The sequence below is a fragment of the Olea europaea genome, unplaced genomic scaffold, assembly GCF_002742605.1.
Source record: "Olea europaea var. sylvestris unplaced genomic scaffold, O_europaea_v1 scaffold973, whole genome shotgun sequence".
NCBI lineage: Eukaryota > Viridiplantae > Streptophyta > Magnoliopsida > Lamiales > Oleaceae > Olea > Olea europaea.
In genome coordinates this window covers 9,301-27,517 of record NW_019268234.1, presented here as the reverse complement: position 1 = coordinate 27,517, position 18,217 = coordinate 9,301, and the positions used below count along the sequence as shown (strand labels likewise).

Sequence of the window (18,217 nt, the reverse complement as noted above, 5' to 3'; positions counted from 1 at the left end):
ATGGGTGATGATTTTCTTCGAAATCATCATCATGAAAAAAAATTGTTTTATGTTTAGTAAGTTAATTTGTGATTTTGTTTTTCAAAGGATCAAAATGTGTAAAAAATAACAAGAAGATGCGTTCCGATTCAATAATGTAAATGTGAAAAGCAACGTGTAAATGTTGGAAACAACAAAATTTCATTTTTCAGAACGATTACATATGAAGAAGAAAAAGGTAAAGAAAAAAAGTCAAAGAAAGAGAGAAAAAATGATAGAGACAAAAGGAGGAGGAAGGTCTCTCTCCTCTCTAGATGATGTGCAAAATTCCCATTTTCATCGTCCTCTTCTCCATCCCCGAACCTTCAACTTTTCCCCTAAATAACCTCCCATACGTTCCAAAGTTTTTGGCGTTCCAAATTTCTCTCTTTATTGTCAGATTTTTCTAGAATATTTTTTTGCCATAAGAAGATGACATTTCCAGCTAATATTCTTGGTTTTTCCACCCCTTTCACCTGAAATCTTTATATTGATTCGTGTTGTAAGAGATCTGAGATTTTTGGGTTTTGAAAGCTTGAAAACTCTCTATTTATCTTCTTGATTCTTGTGTGGTTTTGTCATAAAGATTGGATTTAGATCTTGTAAATCGCTGTTATTCTTGAAATTCAGAAGCTCAATTGGCCGATAGATCCAAAAGGTGGGGAAAGTTTAAGAACTGAAGGTTTAGTTGAGGGAACTGAAGCTTTGATAAAAAGACAGATTTTGATAGATATTTGTCTGTATTTGGCTCAAATCTTGAGATCCATTGTTTGTAAAGGGTTGAAGTTAATAGCGTTATGGGGAATTGCTGTGCTGTACCAAAAACGTCCGACGAGGTAAAAAAGGGGAAGCATAAGCCGAACCCCTTTGCTATTGACTATGCTGGTAATCAAGCAATACCTAATGGGGGATTCAAATCCTATGTGTTAAGCAATCCAACAGGCCATAATATTGAGCAGTTCTATGAGCTCGGTCGTGAACTAGGTCGTGGTGAATTTGGGGTTACATATTTATGTACGGACAAATCTAGTAGGGAAGTTTTTGCTTGTAAATCGATGTCCAAGAAGAAATTAAGAACGAGAGTGGATATCGAGGATGTAAGGAGAGAGGTCGAGATCATGAAAAAATTGCCTAAGCATCCCAATATTGTAAGTTTGAAGGATACTTATGAGGATGATAATGCAGTCCACATAGTGATGGAGTTGTGTGAGGGTGGTGAATTGTTTGATAGGATTGTTGCTAGAGGACATTATACTGAGAGAGCTGCAGCTGCTGTTACTCGCACAATTGTTGAAGTTATTGAGGTGAAGATTCGATATATTTGATTTTGGTTTTCCTATATAGTTTGAAGCCTGATCTGCATATTTTGTTATAGTTCGTACTTCATAGTTCTAATTTCCATACCTTTAATTTCCTGCATATTTTGTTATAGAAGATCTACTTGCTAAATTACATGAAACCTACTACAGTGAGTAATTGAGGACGGCAACTGAAATGGTTTATTTGAGGTTTAAAAAGTTTGCTTGATGATCAATCTGATTTCGAGTATGCTCTGCCTGTTGGTTTTTCAACTTTTGGCTATCTGAAGTCTGATAAAATGTATTAAGGCTTTCTGGATGTTTCGATTATCTAGGCTTAACAATGCTTATTCACTCTCTCTTATTTTTTCTTATATTGTATTCAAAAAAGTTTCACATTCGTCTGCTGGAAGTAATTTAATGTTGGGCATTTGTGAATTGGTCCTAGACTAACAAGCACAATGATATTTTAATTGCTACTATTTGATTTCTTTGTTCTACTCTGTGTTTAGATGCATTGCTCGACATCTCTTTCACATATGCTATTCTGAATGAGAAATTATAGGTCCCATCCATTCTCATAGTTCTGACATTTTCTTTTTTCCCCCACTAGATTCTTTTCAAAGAAATCATACTATATTGTGCTTCACTGTTTGAGTTAATATGTGTGGCTGTTCTGCAGATGTGTCATAAGCATGGGGTCATGCATCGTGATCTTAAGCCTGAAAACTTTTTGTTTGCAAATAAGAAGGAAACATCTCCACTAAAGGCTATTGATTTTGGGCTATCAGTTTTCTTCAAGCCTGGTAAAGCCTTTTCTTCTTCATTTTTTTCTCTCTATGCGTTCTTCTTCTTCCTTTTTTTTTTTTTTTTTTTTTTTTTTTTTTTTTTTCCCCCGGTTTTTTTTTTTTTTTTTTTTTTTTTGGCAATTGGAATAAATTCTATCCCCAATTGTAACAAATTTTGTTCATTTAATTGACAATTTTCATAAAAAACAAAGTCAAATGAAACCAAAAGATAAAAAATTTCAACATTTTTTAGGTGAAAAATTATACCAATCAAACCATTAACTGACAATTTTCAAGAAAAAAAATTAGCCTTTTTTTTTTCTTTTTTTTTTTTTTTTTTTTTTTTTTTTTTTTTTTTTTTTTTTTTTTTTTTTTTTTTTTTTTTTCCCTCAGGTGCTGATTATTTTCATTTGTCTTAGCTAATCTATTTGTAATTTTTAAGGCGAGAGATTTAATGAGATTGTCGGAAGTCCTTATTATATGGCTCCTGAGGTGCTGAAGAGAGACTATGGTCCAGAAGTTGATGTTTGGAGCGCTGGTGTGATTCTGTACATCTTATTATGTGGTGTTCCTCCTTTTTGGGCAGGTCAGTCTCCGGTTTCCACATCTCAGGAATTGATTAGTAATTTCTTGCGTGGACACACCCACACCCCACAATTATGAAAGCATCCTAGCGTATGGCTCTCTAAGCTTGAAAGTAATTTTTAAGCTACTTTTTTGGATTAGGAATTAACGATGTTATCATACCATTTATTTTCTGTTGTTTTCACTTCCTTGAACACAACAGCACGGGCATCAAACATTCATTTGGGTGATGCTTTATTGTAATAATAGATTCTTCTTATGGCATGTTTGGCTATCTTTAAAAAGCTTATTAATAAATATGAAAATTTAATTAATTTTTTGGTTGATGAAAATTAGAGATATGTTACTTATTTTGACTACAAGATAAGAGTTAGCTTCAAAATAAGTAACTTTTTTTATAAAGTAAGAAAAAGTAGTTACCATATGTGTTTGGAAACTAAAAGTTACCTAAAAAGTAATGTTTACTTATCTTAATCTTTGCTGAACGTGCTCTGAGTAGAATAATGCTGTTATACAAGACTATTATCAAATAGAAAGGGAGGATTCAGTTAATTGACCAGTTGATGACTTGATAAAGAATTGATATATAAATTATATCACATATCATATTTATTTAAGTAGCTTTCTAGAATTGCATAGTTGTATGGTTTCTGCCTCTCATTTTTGACGTAGTTGTCACATACTATCTTTGGAAATACAGAAACTGAACAAGGAGTTGCCCGGGCAATCATTCGGTCTGTTGTGGATTTTAAAAGGGACCCTTGGCCTAAGGTTTCTGATAGAGCAAAGGACCTTGTGAAGAAGATGCTCAACCCTGATCCCAAGCAGCGCCTTACGGCGCAGGAAGTTCTGGGTAAAGTACAGTTACTGTCATAATGAATAGAGAGAACTGCACTAACACCCTTTGTCATTTCCAATTAATGAACCAATACCTCCAGTTCTTTGGAACTGTGTAAATCTTTGAAAATTTTCAAACAAGGGGTGATAGTGTGTTAATCAGGAATGCCGGTAGGGTTAATGTAATTAACCTAAATTTGTATACTATGCCTTTGTTGCTTATTGAAATGCTTGATTACTTTTCAAATTCGTCACAAAAGCATGAAATTCTTGACAAAAGTAGGTGCTGGTTTTTCAGATCATCCTTGGTTACAAAATGCAAAGAGTGCTCCAAATGTTTCATTAGGTGAAACCGTGAGAGCTAGGCTCAAACAATTTTCAATGATGAACAAACTGAAGAAACGAGCTCTTCGGGTAACATGTCTTGCCTTTTTAAAATATCCAAGTTCATTTAAGTTTCTCGTTTGTATTCTTATATCTGTAGGCAAAAGTTGTTCATTTTTGTTAAATGATGTCTCGTAGCAATGATTTGTTTACCGATTGCTTGATTAAATGATAGGTGATCGCTGAGCATTTGTCAGTGGAGGAAGTGGCGGGCATAAAGGAAGGATTCAAAATGATGGATACTGGTAATAAGGGGAAGATTGACATTAATGAGTTGAGAATTGGGTTGCAGAAACTTGGTCATCAGATGCCGGATGCAGATCTTCAAGTTCTTATGGAAGCTGTAGGCGCTCTATCTAGTTAGACCCTTAATGTTTAGACCTATCTCTTATTTGACAGGCATTGTTCCAGTGTCTGAATTTTATATCCTTATTGTGATGAAGTCTCATCTCTACCCTGCAATATACTTCCATTTTATTCCTTGTCCTAAACATGAGGCCCACATCGATCCATGATAATGTCAACCTGGTTGTGGTTGTGCTTTCTAAGCAATCTTACTACCATTACCATATTTTTCAATTTTAGTTTATGAAGTATAAATGTATAATTCTAAGCCTCCTATGTTTGGCCCCTATTTTTCCAAAAACTCATTTTTACTTATTTTTCAACCACACATTCTCCAATAGAATACTATTTCAAAATGCATTTTGGCCCAAAGATGGAACTCAAACAGGGGCTAAATAAATAATTATGCATATATTATTGGATGCTCCAACTACCTTCACATATAACAATTTTACTTTTCTTTACAGGGTGATGTTGATAAGGATGGATATCTCGATTGCGGAGAGTTTGTTGCAATTTCCGTACACTTAAGGAAGTTGGGCAATGATGAGCATCTATGTAAAGCTTTTGAATTTTTCGATAGAAACCAAAGTGGGTATATAGAGATTGAGGAGCTAAGGGACAGCTTTGCTGATGAGGATGAGAGCACCAGTGAAGAAGTTATCAATGCCATTATCCAAGATGTTGACACGGACAAGGTCCATTTTTTTCTCACACTTGACTAAAAATGTGCTAATTAACTTTTTAATCATATGCATTCTTCTGACTTGCTTAAACTTGTTATTCCTGCAGGATGGACGTATAAGTTATGATGAGTTTGCTTCAATGATGAAGGCTGGTACAGACTGGAGAAAGGCATCAAGACAATATTCAAGAGAACGTTATAATAGTCTCAGCTTGAAATTGATGGAGGACAGTTCATTACAAATGAGCAACGAGGGTAGATAACTTAAAACGACCGCAGAATTTTAATCCCAGATGCAAGACTCTTGAGCAACAAAAAAGTATGTTATTTTTCTGCCAAAGATCTCTCATTTTATTTTATTTCTACATGTTATTTGCTTGTAGTCCCTTCTGTTGATTATTATTGGGTATAGGGCCTCATGTTCATGTTTTTTGTTCATTGTAATTATGCTGCTTTATTATTTTAGAGGGATTGAAGGAATTTGGAGAGAATTATTTGTGGTTGTAAATATGCTGCTGTTCATTCAATTAATCGGTTCTAGAGGTCTCGTCATTCAAATTTCGAAGTCCAGTTTTCTCTTGTTTTGGATACATGTCGTTCTTTCATCTATTTATTTATTCTGGTGTGGATATTGTTGTACAAGATGCTGAAAACCTACCTATGCTTGGCACCCGTTTATAGATTCATTTTCACATTTACTGATTGAAAGGTCGGGGCCTGAAAAGGGGCATCAAATGAAGGAACATAAGAGAGGGAAAATGAAGAACATAAAGAAATGACAAATCGTTAAATGAGTGTTATATTTTATTGTTTGTACAAGGTAAAGATGTTAATTGTCTTTTCTTGATTCAACACACCTCTATTATCGTGTCTGAGTAGGATCAAGGGACATCATGCAGAATCTGGTCTGGAGTCGAAATGTTTTGATCTGCCAGCATTTGGCATGCCGGCGCATGCTCGCTGCCTGAATTGACAACGCGGTTTTTCTTCCTCCTGATTTCGGTTTTAACTGTTAGAAGTTGTAATTTTGATGTGTTTTCATGTCCAAAAAGGGTAGTACACCAATTGTAACTTGTTGGAAGCGGTCTAATAGAATCTATAAAAGGATTTAACATTTTTTTATTTTTTATTCACGATGACACTTCTTCCTTAGAATCTTTGCCTAGATTTTGAAGAATTGTATTTTTTTTTTTTTATAAGTAATCAAATGTGTTATTAATCAAAAGGTAATACACAGGAAGTGTATTATACACTTAAACAAGAAATAAACGTTATGAAATTAGGCAGCACATCTATGTGACTAGAAGCTGCAGTACATCTATGTGATTAGAAGCTGCAGCATTAAATCAATTATACAATATTAAATAAAATAATTCTCTAAATTGTTCAAAAGTTTTTATCTGATCATCAAAACAGTGCTCGTTTCTTTCTTTTCACATGCACCAAATAATGCAGTTTGAAATAAGGTCCCAAATAAGTTTACTGTCCTCGTGACGAAACTTTTTCCTCCAAGCCTTCAACATATCTTTCATACGTCATGGCATCACCCAATTCATATGTTGAGAAGCCAGAATATTATTCCACAGCAAAGGAGGGTCATCATAATGCAGGAATAAATGGTCAATTGTTTCCCCATTCTTTCTGCACATTTGACACCAATCTGTAATATAAAACCCCCTCAATCGAAGATTATTCACCGTTAATACTTGTCCCATCACTACCGTCCATAGTAAAAACATCACACTTGGAGGCAATTTATACTTTCATACCATCTTCCAAGGAAATGAATTCTTCGCAGATCCCAATAAGGACCTAAAATAAGTGGTAATTGAGAAAATGCTATCCTTTGCCAGCGTTCACATGATATGGTCACTCTCTCCTACGCTATATGTACTTCATACAAAGAGGTCAATAGCAATGTATAATCATCCACTTCTCAATCTTGTAGTCCCCTCCCAAAAACAATGTTCTAGCTGATGCTCCCGTTATGTGTATCTAATACATCATTCACCACAGCAGATGACATCACGATAATACCATACAAAGAAGGAAATCGCTCCCTTAGCGGTTGATCAGTATACCAACAATCATCCCAAAAATTGATAGTATTGCCATTCCCCACACCGAAGGTCACTCTATTCTGAAAGTCACTCCACCCTCGTCGAATATATCGCCATAAACTCACCCCGTAGGTACCATGACTCTCAAATGAACACCATCCATCCTCCAAAATACCATATTTCTCTTCTATAATTTCTCTCCAGAAACTCTCCCTTTCCACCCCTAAACGCCATAACCACTTACCTAACAAAGCCTTATTAAAAAATACAAGGTTCCTCAATCCGAGTCCCCAACCCTTGTGGGAGAACAAACTGCACCCCAATTTACTAAATGAAATTTTCTCTCCTCTCCTAACCCTCCCCAAAGGAACTCCCTTTGGATCCTTTCTAGTCTCTTAGCCAATGTAACAGGAATGGGAAACAAAGACAAGAAATAAGTGGGGAGATTCGAGAGAGTAGACTTGATAAGAGTAAGGCGACCTCCCTTTGAGAGGTACATACGCTTCCAACCCGCTAATCTTCTCTCTACCCTTTCCACTATACTGTCTCAGATGTGTTTACGTTTGAACCTTGCTCCTAATGGGAGCCCAAGATATGTCATAGGCAACTGCGCAATCCTACAGCCTAATGTAGCAGCCATCATTTCCATGTTATCGACCTCTCCAACAGTGATGGCCTCAGATTTCCCCAAGTTTATCTTCATTCCAGATACGACTTCGAAGCACGGAAGCAAACGACGCAAGTTCCTGAAGTGCTTAATAGCTACATCACAAAAGGTCAGAGTATCATTTGCAAATAGCAAATGAGATATCTACAGTTGACCAATCCTAAAGCCCTTTAACAGACTTTCCCCCATAGCATTTTCAACCATTTTACTGAATGCCTCCATTACAATAACAAACAGTAATGGAGACAAAGGATCCCCTTGTGGCAAACCTCTACTACTCCGAAAATGACCTTTAGGAGTGCCGTTTACCAAAACTGAAAAAGAGATAGTAGAAATACAAAATTGAATCCACTGGCACCACTTGGCCCCGAAACCACATCGCCTGAGCATATACAATAGGAAACCCCAGTTCACGTGATCACAGACCTTTTGAATATCAAGTTTACATAGCATCCTTGGAGTTCCTTGATGTAGTCTTGAATCAATGTATTCATTTGCTATGAGTACGGAATCCAAGATCTGTCGCCCTTTGACAAAAGCATTTTGATATTTAGACACCACTTTTTCCAGCACCTCTTTTAATCTATTAGCCAAAACCTTTGCAATAATCTTATACGGGTACTAGACTGATAGGTCGAAAGTCCTTAATGTCGTCGCTCCTGTTTTTTTTGGGATCAGCACAATAAATGTAGTATTAGAGCTTTTCAAGAATCTGTCACACTGGAAAAAGTAAGCAAAAACATCTATAATGTCCGATCGTATCACATCTCAACAAGCCTTGTAGAATGCGAAGGAAAAGTCGTTCGGTCCTGGGGCCTTGTCATCATTCATACTGAACACCACCTACCTAATCTCGTCCTCCCCAAATAGTCTTTCTAACCGACATCCTCATCAGAAATAGTGGAAAACTCTAGCCCCTCAAGCTCTGGCCTCCAATGAAACTGTTCCTTATAAAGATTTTGATAGAAACTCACCATTTAGGTACCAATATCCTGTGGGTCTTCATAAGTTACCCCATCCACATCCGCCTCCAGCATAGAGATACGATTGCTGCGTCTGTTGGAATTGGCCACCCTATGAAAAAATTGTGTACATTTATCTCCCTCTCTCAACCACTTGGCCCTATATTTTTTGCGCCAAGAAATCTCCTCCATCTCCACCAACCTCTCCAACTTTTCCCTTAATTCTTGACATCGCTCCCTCTCGTCCCCTGCCAATCCTCAACTTTCCTCATTCTTATCCAATTCTTCAATTTCTGAGGTGCATTGATTTTTACGTCAATTAACATCTCCCACCTCCTCCTCATTCCACCTCTTGAGGTCTCCTTTTAAAGCCTTTAATTTTTTATCCAATACATAACTAGGGGACCCCCTGAACTTGTAAGAGGCCCACCAAGTCCGTTCTCGCCCCCCAAAATCGTCCACTTTAAGCCACATTTTTTCAAACCTAAAAGACCTTCTCCCGCTATACTCCACATCCCCAGATAATGAAATTGGGAAATGATCTGAATACACCCTCCCTCGTCTCCTCTGAGCGACGTTCGGGTACTTAGCCTCCCACTCCATACTAATCAGAACTGATCAATTCTAGAATGAACAAATAGCCCCCGATTAGATGACCAAGTAAAATCTCCCCCTATCAAAGGCATATCCACCAACATATTTTCTCAGATAAAATTTGAGAAATCCTCCATAGCCCCTATTAGTCTCCCACCGCTAGACCTTTCAGTAAGAAAGCGGACCGCATTAAAGTCGCCCCCTATGCACGTTGGGAAGTTCCACTAAGCCATCATACCTGCCAATCCCACAATCCGCATCTACTTTCATCGACATTAGGCCCATAAATTCCTATAAACATCCAACGAAATCTATCCCCAATATTTGTAAATGAAAGGGATAGAGAAAATAGCCCCTCACTAACCTCCTCCAATTGAAAGACTCTAGTATTCCACATAATTAGTACCCCTCATGAAGCCCCCAATGACCCCACAAATTGATACCCAACATGTTGTTCCCCCATAAGCTACTTACAACAGCCCTCGAAACGGTCTCCAACTTTGTCTCCTGTAAGCAAACAATGTCAGCTTTCCAACCCCTTAAGAGATTTCGAACGCCTAACCTTTCACCAACTTTATTAAGCCCTCTCACGTTCCAACTAACTATTTTTGGGATCATCTTGACGCACCGTCATCCCTCCCCATCAATCCTCTTCTTGACTCAACACCCCTTATGTCATAATTAATCGAGCATTCATGCTGTTTAAGCTCACGGTCTGTAATGCTCCGAAAATTTTATTTTATTTATGATTAATCATTATTGTCTTGACTTTGGGGAGGGGATTATGTGTCTTAGTTCAAGTATAAGGTTTGGGGGATTTAATTGTCTTGACTTCCACCTCATTTGATAGATCATGCACATGTATTTTAAGGGAGCAAAACTTGCCTTAGTACTAAAATTTCATTCAACCTCCCATAATAAATATTACAGTTAATCAATAATTATAGAAAATTTTGGGGATCATTACCTAGAAATATCAATTTAATTTGCATATGCATGTGATTTGTAATATTTTTACATTTACGACTGGGTAGTTTGTAATTAACAATGCCCTTAAATATCTTTTTTCATATTAAGTAAATTTCTCACAAATTGCTAGACAAATGGTAAGACACGATTTGGGCCTTTGACAAATATTCTACATCCCCATCAAAGTTAATTATTTTGGGTATATAGTCCAATTAAGCTTATAATACATTATATAATTATTTATTTCATTTTTATATGATGTTATGTTATTATATGATAACCTGTCATTTTATGTAAATTGATGCAAACTTGATTATTCTTATATTAAATAGATTCTAATTAATTTAACTTGATTGATATCCAAACAAGGAGTTTTGTAATTGGACTGATTAACGGAACTAATTGACGAGATTCTGTTGGTTAGGTTGCATCTGTTATTTATTTGATATAATTATTTTACCGTGAATAATTATATTTTTAGAGTTAAACGTATCTTGGATGAACGATCGACGTGCTTATTAATTTAATTACGATATGTTTATAACTTTATTATAGTAGTTATATTTATATGTTATTACGTGCTCACGATTCGTCTCGCTTTAGGATTCAACTTAGAAATCATATTAAAATATCGTCTCTTCTCAATACGTGTATTTTGTATCATTTAATGTAAAAATAGCATGTGGAGAACATTATAATCTTGTAATTGGTAAATACTAATTTAAAGTGTTAATCAAGTAAGTGAGGTAAATTTGGATGTTAAAAATTAATTAGCATAAATTGTGCCTATTGTTCGCGAAATTATTTGTTCTCGATTTTAAAACCCACCGCAAGTGTACGGTTCGTTAACAAGTAGTAAAATGGACTATGAGTCCAAGTATCGTTCTCACGAGGATTGAATTAGCTTTAATTAGACTAATGTGACCTTAACCGAATCTAATTGAATGAAAATTTGATTTAAATATGAAAAACCCTAATTTTGGGAAAAAAATCCCCAATTTGAAACCCTAATTACAAAGAAAATCCTAAATTCAAAATTGAAAACCCAAATTTCGAAATTTCACTAATCTAATGAAATAAACATGCAATTGAAATGTAAATATGCAATTTTATCACTAATGTATTGAAATGAATAGAAATGAAATCATTAAGAACTTGAATCCCCAATTGATTATTAAAAAACCCTAATTTCACAAATTCAACGAATCCATGGGACAAAATGCCAATTCAATGTTCCTAAATTATCCAATACACTCTCTCGATATATATTGAATCTACTCTTACACACCACCAGCCTATATTTCTATGGATGATGCAATGTACAAGAATGCATGACTTTTTATGAACATTTTCATGAATTGCATAAAGCATAGAGGTAAGTTTTCATCCCCTATCGGACCCTATGTCGATTTATATTCTATCGAATTTATTCCCCTTCTTTCGAATGCAAAGAACAAATCATCTACAATCACATAACAATTGGCCAAATAATTATGGAAGCATTCAAATCATATAAATCAAACATTTGTCCAATCGAAATTACTATTGAATTTATGAAATAACGGAAATTTAAATCATCAAAAGGTTCATCAAATTCCTAATGAACAAAAACCCTAGCCTATAATCATCATTACAAAATCAAGAAATTGAAAAACGAAATTAAAAGATAATAAGAATACACCCGTATGGAATTTCTTCAATCCGTGTGTATAATCTTCAATCCCGGCTCGAGCCCGTGTGAAATTGAATCCGAAATCAAGTTTCTTGCCTCCAATTTTGGTCTCTCCCTTCTCCTTGGTCGTTCTTGCCCTTCATATGATGAATTTCGGTATTTATATCGCGTCCAAATTAAGTAGGAAAAGAGTTTCAACCAAAACGAAAAACTACGCCCGAAATTTTGAAAACCTACTATGCGACCGCATAGAAGGAATCTATGCGGTCGCATAGTTCAAATTATTTTGGCTCATTGAATCCCTGAGACCTTCTATGCGACCGCATAGAAGGTTACACTATGCGGTCGCATAGAAGTAACCATCTATGTGGTTTGTTCAATTTGGTCCCTGAACTTCTTTGTTGCTTCTCTTGACTTCTTTCTTCGATTTCTTCATCTTTTCAACAATTCTTATCTTCCAATTGATGATCGACACTTTCAAATATTATGCCACTCATTCGGCACATCTTTTGAGTATTTGCACTTTAGTCCTCCAACTTTCAATTATCTTCATTTTAGTCAATCTTCCATTCTTTCTTCCTCCACTTGTTTTGCTTTGTCATTGAGCTCATACTTGACATGTTTTTACTCTCGTTTTGCATTTAGCTCAACTTTTCAATATTTGCACCTTTGGTCCTCGAACTATCAAATTGTTGCGTTTTGGTCCTTCTTCGGTTCTTTTCTCCTGAATTCCACAATTTTCATTGAATTACCTACAATGCATGAATTTAACTGGATTAAGTCACAATTCAACCATTTTATCCATGTTTAAGTCATGTTTGTGAACCAAATAAGTGTGTAAAAACACACTTATCACCTATTATCTATAATCATTAGGTCAAAAATGAAGACTTCTTACCTAGATTGACCACTGCCTTTTAAATGATTTAATAGTATAAAATGGGGCCTTGCTAAGTGATTAGCATCAATGATACTTATGAGACGTCATCAGTTTAAAATAATGTTTTCCTATGCATATTTACTTTTGCATTGGATTTCACTCACTTTGATCAGTTACACGTTCACATCCTCACAGTATCCAAAATCTTGATTTTTGCTTTGCAATCATCAATCAACTCATGATTTATCATAAAATATATTTTCGATAAATTTCTCGACATATAGACTCGGCAACGGCGAAAGGTTTTGGGAATGTGAATTTCCTACTTCCAACAATTTTATTGTCAAAAGAGGTAGGATACTTTTATGTGCAAGTTATATGTCCTTTCAATATTATGATTTTCATGCGTGATTTATTTCATGAAGTGCTTATTGACCTGTGGGTCCAATGAAATAAAATGAAATGTTTGACCTGCGGGTCTCAAAGAAATGAAATGAAATGAAATGTGAGATCGCTTTCAGGTCTCCTCAAATGTACTAGAGCTTTCGACTGATCACCGATTGCTCTTGATGAAATGATGGTATGAAATGTTATGAATTTACGTTTTAAAAGTTATCATATTGTTCGGACGCACGTATCATATTGAGTGTAATTACTTACTCCTTTAATTTCAACATTTCAGATCAGTAGGGTCAACGTGGAGGTGGCTGAGCGATGCGCGAGTTGCCAAGTAAAGAAATTGTTTTTCAAGAAATCATTCAAAAACAATTTCGTTAGGCTATTTTGTGTCTCTCTTCAATAGCCTTTAAATTTACTAGTTGGTTGTGTATAAAAACATGTTATTTGATTTATTTGTTGATTGCGTATATTTCCATGATTTAAATTTAATTTTTGAATGTTCTAGTATCTTGTTTATTTAAGAATTTTATTCTTACCGTTTGGTATTTAAAATAAATAAAAGTTTTTGGTAACGGCCCATACCTATTTTATAATAAAATTTGGGGCGTTACACGGTCACCCTTTCTTCTTGTCTTACCTCCTGATGTATTCATCACTTGTCCCTTACCGCCTCCAACTCCTCAAATAATTGCAAGAGCTTATGTTCATACCCGTCGTAGGACACCCCCACCATCTTGCTGAACTCCAAAATTTTTTGAAAAGCCCAGCTCGATGGTGGTGGTCTAATGTCAAGCTCACTCATTGTCACTATCTCTCCAGAGGAAAACTGATCATATTGTAAGTCCTCTTCCTCCACCCGAACTACATCCCTATTTATATCCTCCTTTTTGGCCCCCTCCACCCACACAACCAGACCTTTATCAGTCCCTGAGTCCCCCTCATTTATAGACTTAGAATATCTCCTACAGTAGGTATTTGTAACCATCATTGCCAAACCTGTTGCCCCTTGTTGTTTCTCAAAAGTCGAAGTTGGACTTTTTGCTGTTGCATTGTCTGTCTCTTGCTCCATGGTCGACATTAATGCTTCTGCTGGCCTCGTGTTCAACGTCTCTACAATTGTGGAACAATTGCCTTTGGTTACATCTGTCTCTCCGACTCCAAATTCATCAAAGTCGACTTTCCTTCCTTGTCCCATCGTTCCACTTCCGCCCTTCTACTTTGTACTTGGGACTCGCCATTTGGCTCAGGTATCACCTCTATAGTGTGGGCCCTCTTCAATTTCAACTCCTTAGACACCTCATTAGCTACTACAATTCCATTAGCTGTATAATCATCTAAGCCCACTCCACACGCATGACAATACGTCTGCCTATAACCCATTGTCTTCCCGCTATCCAATAACCTCAGTAGTTCATCCAATTTCCCTTTCAGTGCCTTTATGTCAGCATAGTTTGTAGAAACATCAGACGTTCCTTCTGTAGTCTTATTGCTGTCCTTATGCGCTGTTAATTGGCCTTCCTTGTTTGTTCCCTAGTTTCACCCACGTGGATCACTCATCTCATTTACCGCTTTATCCTTCTATATCTGTACCCATTGATCAGCATTCTGAGAGGCCTGAATGTTTGTCGTAACTGCAGCATATGCCATCCCTTGTCGGCCCTGCTCTTCCACTACTCGATGCTTGGCCTTATCTTCAGCAACAAATGATTTTATAACTGCTTGAAACACGCGCGAGATCGTTGTCCATCCCTCTCCATTACACCCTTAGGCACCATCACTACACCCTTTCAACGTCGCTCCCCATACTGCGTTATTATGAGATACCTTCCACGACTGTTAGTACATCAGTGTGCCAAAAACGCTCAGGGGGTCTCATTAAATTTCACTACAAAATCCTCCGACACACTAGCCATCCTTAACTTATCCACCATATTAATCATCCAAATAGCTCCAAATCTTCCCATGTGAATAGCATTGGAGATCTTAGATCCCCATTCTGACATCTTAACCATGCCTGAATCAGTGACAGACACAACAAACTATTTTGCCTCAATTCTGAAACTGGAGCTAAACATCAACATGCTATTAGGAACCCTCTGTCTCTCTAGATTCCGTGCAACCGAAGTATCATACCAAGAAACAGAATATTTAAGAGTCCTGGGCGAAGTTTGCACGATCTGTAGATATGTTTGTAACTGGATATGTAGTTTGTAATTGGATACAAAGTTCAGCACCTATTTTTTTTGGGAAAGAAATATGCCTCGTTTGGACCTCGCCACTTCGATCCCCATAAAGTATTTGAGACCTCCTAAGTTTTTCATTTTGAACTTGGCTACCAACTGTTTTTGAAGTTTAGATATTTCTTCCACATAATCCCCTGTGATGATCATATCATCCACATATACTATTAGGGCAGTTATCTTGCCTACTCTATGTTTCAAAAACAGCGTGTGATTCGAGTCACATTGTTTGAACTCGTACTTCTTCATTGCCAGACTAAATCGTCCAAACCATGCTCGAGGTGATTGCTTTAGTCCATATAGTGCCTTTTTTTAACTTACACACGATGTTGGTGTTTGAGGAGTAGGTGTACCCTGTAGGAAGATCCTTGTATACTTCTTCAAGGTCACCATGTAAGAAGGCATTCTTCATATCAAGTTGGTATAATGACCAGTCTAAATTTTTTACAAGAGATAGTAAAACTCGCAGCGTGTTTAGTTTTGTAATTGGAGAGAGTTTCCTGATAATCTACCCTATATGTTTGTGTATAGCCTTTTGCTACTAGTCTAGCTTTGTATCGTTCAACAGTATTATCAGCTTTGTGTTTGATGGAGAACACTCATCTACATCCCACTGCCTTCTTTCCCTCGGGTAATGGGCCTAAGGTCCATGTGTTATTTTTCCGCATGGCTTCCATTTCTTCTTTAATTTCCAGGGCCCATTTTGAATCTAATAGGGCTTCTTGGACTCCTTTTGGAATATGATTTGAGAAGAGTACGTGTGGAAAAGCTCTCAAAGGCTCAGATAGTTTGTCAGTGGATATGTAGTTTGTAATTGGATACTTTGATCCTCTCCCTTCCATATTTAGAGAATATCTGCTAGGTGGCTTGCCTCAATTGTGCCTGAAAGGCAACTTATATCCAGCAGAAGTATCGGAGTTTATACGAGAAGATACATCATGAGTGCTTACCTCAGGTATATTCTCAGGATATGGGTTGGTAGGTACTGACGGAAGGGTTCACCTTCTGGTTAGGAGTCTAGTTCTGCTTTTATTATGGCGTCGTCATTCTCGGATTCAGTTTCTGTCCGAGCCAACTCATTTTCTTGTCCTGCTATTGTCTCTCCATTTGGCCAATTAAAGTACAACAAATCAAACTCTTCTTTGTTTGTCTCCTCCTGAAAAATAGAATTGGATGTTGAGAAAAAGGCCTCGTTCTCCGAAAAAGTAACGTCCATAGTCACGTAGGTGCGTTGAGATGAGGGATCGTAGCAACTGTACCCTTTCTAATGCATAGCATAGCCCACAAATAGACAGCGAAGAGCACATGGATCAAGCTTTGTTCTCTGATTTTTATGAAGATGTACATAAGCTACACATCCAAAAACTCATGGAGGAAGCATGAGTGTTGTTGGTATGGAGACATGTGATGCAAGAGCTTGAAGTGGGGTCTTGAAGTGTAAAACCTTAGAAGGCATTCGATTGAGCAAGTAGATAGCTGTGGACACTGAATCAGGTCAGTAGGATTTCGGGACAGAGGTTCAATCTTGTTGTCTCAAGAATGTGTGTGTTTTTCCGTTCAGCAATGCCATTCTGTTGGGAAGTGTATGGGCATGACGTTTCATGGATAAGGCCATGTTGTTCAAAATAGGTACAAAAGCGTTGATTCACAAATTCACCACCATTGTCAGATCAAAGGACTCGAAGTTTTGCAGAAAACTGATTCAGGATCATGGCATGGAACTACTGAAATACCCTAAATACTTCATCCTTATGTTTAAGTAAATAGAGTCAGGTCATTCGAGTACAGTCATCAACAAATATAACAAACCAACGAATGTCAGATTCAATAGATATAGGTGAGGGACCCCACACATTAGAGTGTACTAAAGAAAAAGGAATAATACTTTTTTTCATGCTTAAATGATAAGATGCACGGTGACTTTTAGCTACAATTAGGGATGTAAACGAGCCGGGCCGAGATGGCTCGCAAGCCTAAAGTTTCGGCTTGGGCTCGGCCCAGTTAAAAAGGCTAAGCTTTTTTGCGGGTTCGAGCCGGGCCGAGCAAAAGTTCGGCCAAATGATCAAAAGATAAGTGAAAGTCACTACTTGTGCACAACAACTAGTAGCCGAAATATATTCGACTCTAGTGGTAGTTATCTCTCTCTCTCAATTTTTTTTTTTTTTTTTTCTTCTGCCTTAAAGGACTGCTGCCTTTAAAAAGGCAGCAACCTTAATTTTTTTTTTTTTTTTTTATTTTAAATGCTCACGGGCCGGCTCAGGCAAAGCCCATGTCCCCAAAATGGGGCTCGGCCCGAGCTTAGGCTCGTGTCTATCGAGCCCCGAGCCGAGCCACGGGCGGCCCGAGTCGACGAGCCCGATTGCCATCCCTAGGAATATATGATATGCCAGTCTGGTGGCTCGGAGTGGTTTGCCCTTGTTTGATACTAATTTTGATAATTGATTAAAAATGGTTTCTCGTGAAAGAAGTAAAAAATGATGATTTAAATTGTATAATAATGGACTTTGTTATATGTGTATTATGGTATACATTTTGCTTTACATTTTACCACGTATTATTATCTTATTGAATAGTTAAATTTTAAATAATTTTTTATTCAATTGACAGTTGACAATAATACAAGTGTCAAAAATTAATGTACAAATAGTAAAGTTTGTGTAATAATAGTTAAAAAAATTGATTTTCTAAAACGAAAAATTAATACCAAACATGCAATTAGTTTTCATGGACAGATTTTCTTGCTGTTTGCCCCTTTCAGAATTGAATATTAAAGAATTAACCCTATGTTTAGCAAATTTATTTAAAAAATCCAGCCATAAATAGCCAGGGAAATG

General features: G+C 36.7%; 1 protein-coding gene across 2 annotated transcripts; it reads left to right on the top strand.

Moving 5' to 3' along the window:
• The first annotated feature begins 248 nt into the window (after positions 1–248).
• Positions 249–6,073, top strand: LOC111392768 (calcium-dependent protein kinase 32-like). Of its 2 annotated transcripts, XR_002702321.1 has the most exons (9): positions 816–1,322; positions 1,999–2,122; positions 2,547–2,690; positions 3,390–3,542; positions 3,825–3,940; positions 4,086–4,253; positions 4,723–4,953; positions 5,048–5,259; positions 5,820–6,073. XR_002702321.1 is itself a non-coding variant. In XM_023018163.1 (8 exons), the coding sequence occupies exons 1-8, from the start codon at positions 816–818 to the stop codon at positions 5,201–5,203; spliced, it is 1,599 nt and encodes a 532-aa protein (XP_022873931.1). In that variant the 5' UTR covers positions 249–815; the 3' UTR covers positions 5,204–5,510. The 2 variants fall into 2 exon arrangements, 1 of the variants encoding a protein (XP_022873931.1); XM_023018163.1 differs by lacking the exon at positions 5,820–6,073 and having other exon boundaries at positions 249–1,322; positions 5,048–5,510.
• The last annotated feature ends 12,144 nt before the right edge of the window (positions 6,074–18,217 follow it).

Bases quoted from the DNA above. Each gene is read 5' to 3' on its own strand.
- LOC111392768 (XM_023018163.1), top strand. From the start codon at position 816: ATGGGGAATTGCTGTGCTGTACCAAAAACGTCCGACGAGGTAAAAAAG. The intron at 2,123-2,546 runs GTAAAGCCTTTT...GTAATTTTTAAG, and splicing joins ATCAGTTTTCTTCAAGCCTG to GCGAGAGATTTAATGAGATT. The intron at 4,254-4,722 runs GTAGGCGCTCTA...TTTTCTTTACAG, and splicing joins TTCAAGTTCTTATGGAAGCT to GGTGATGTTGATAAGGATGG.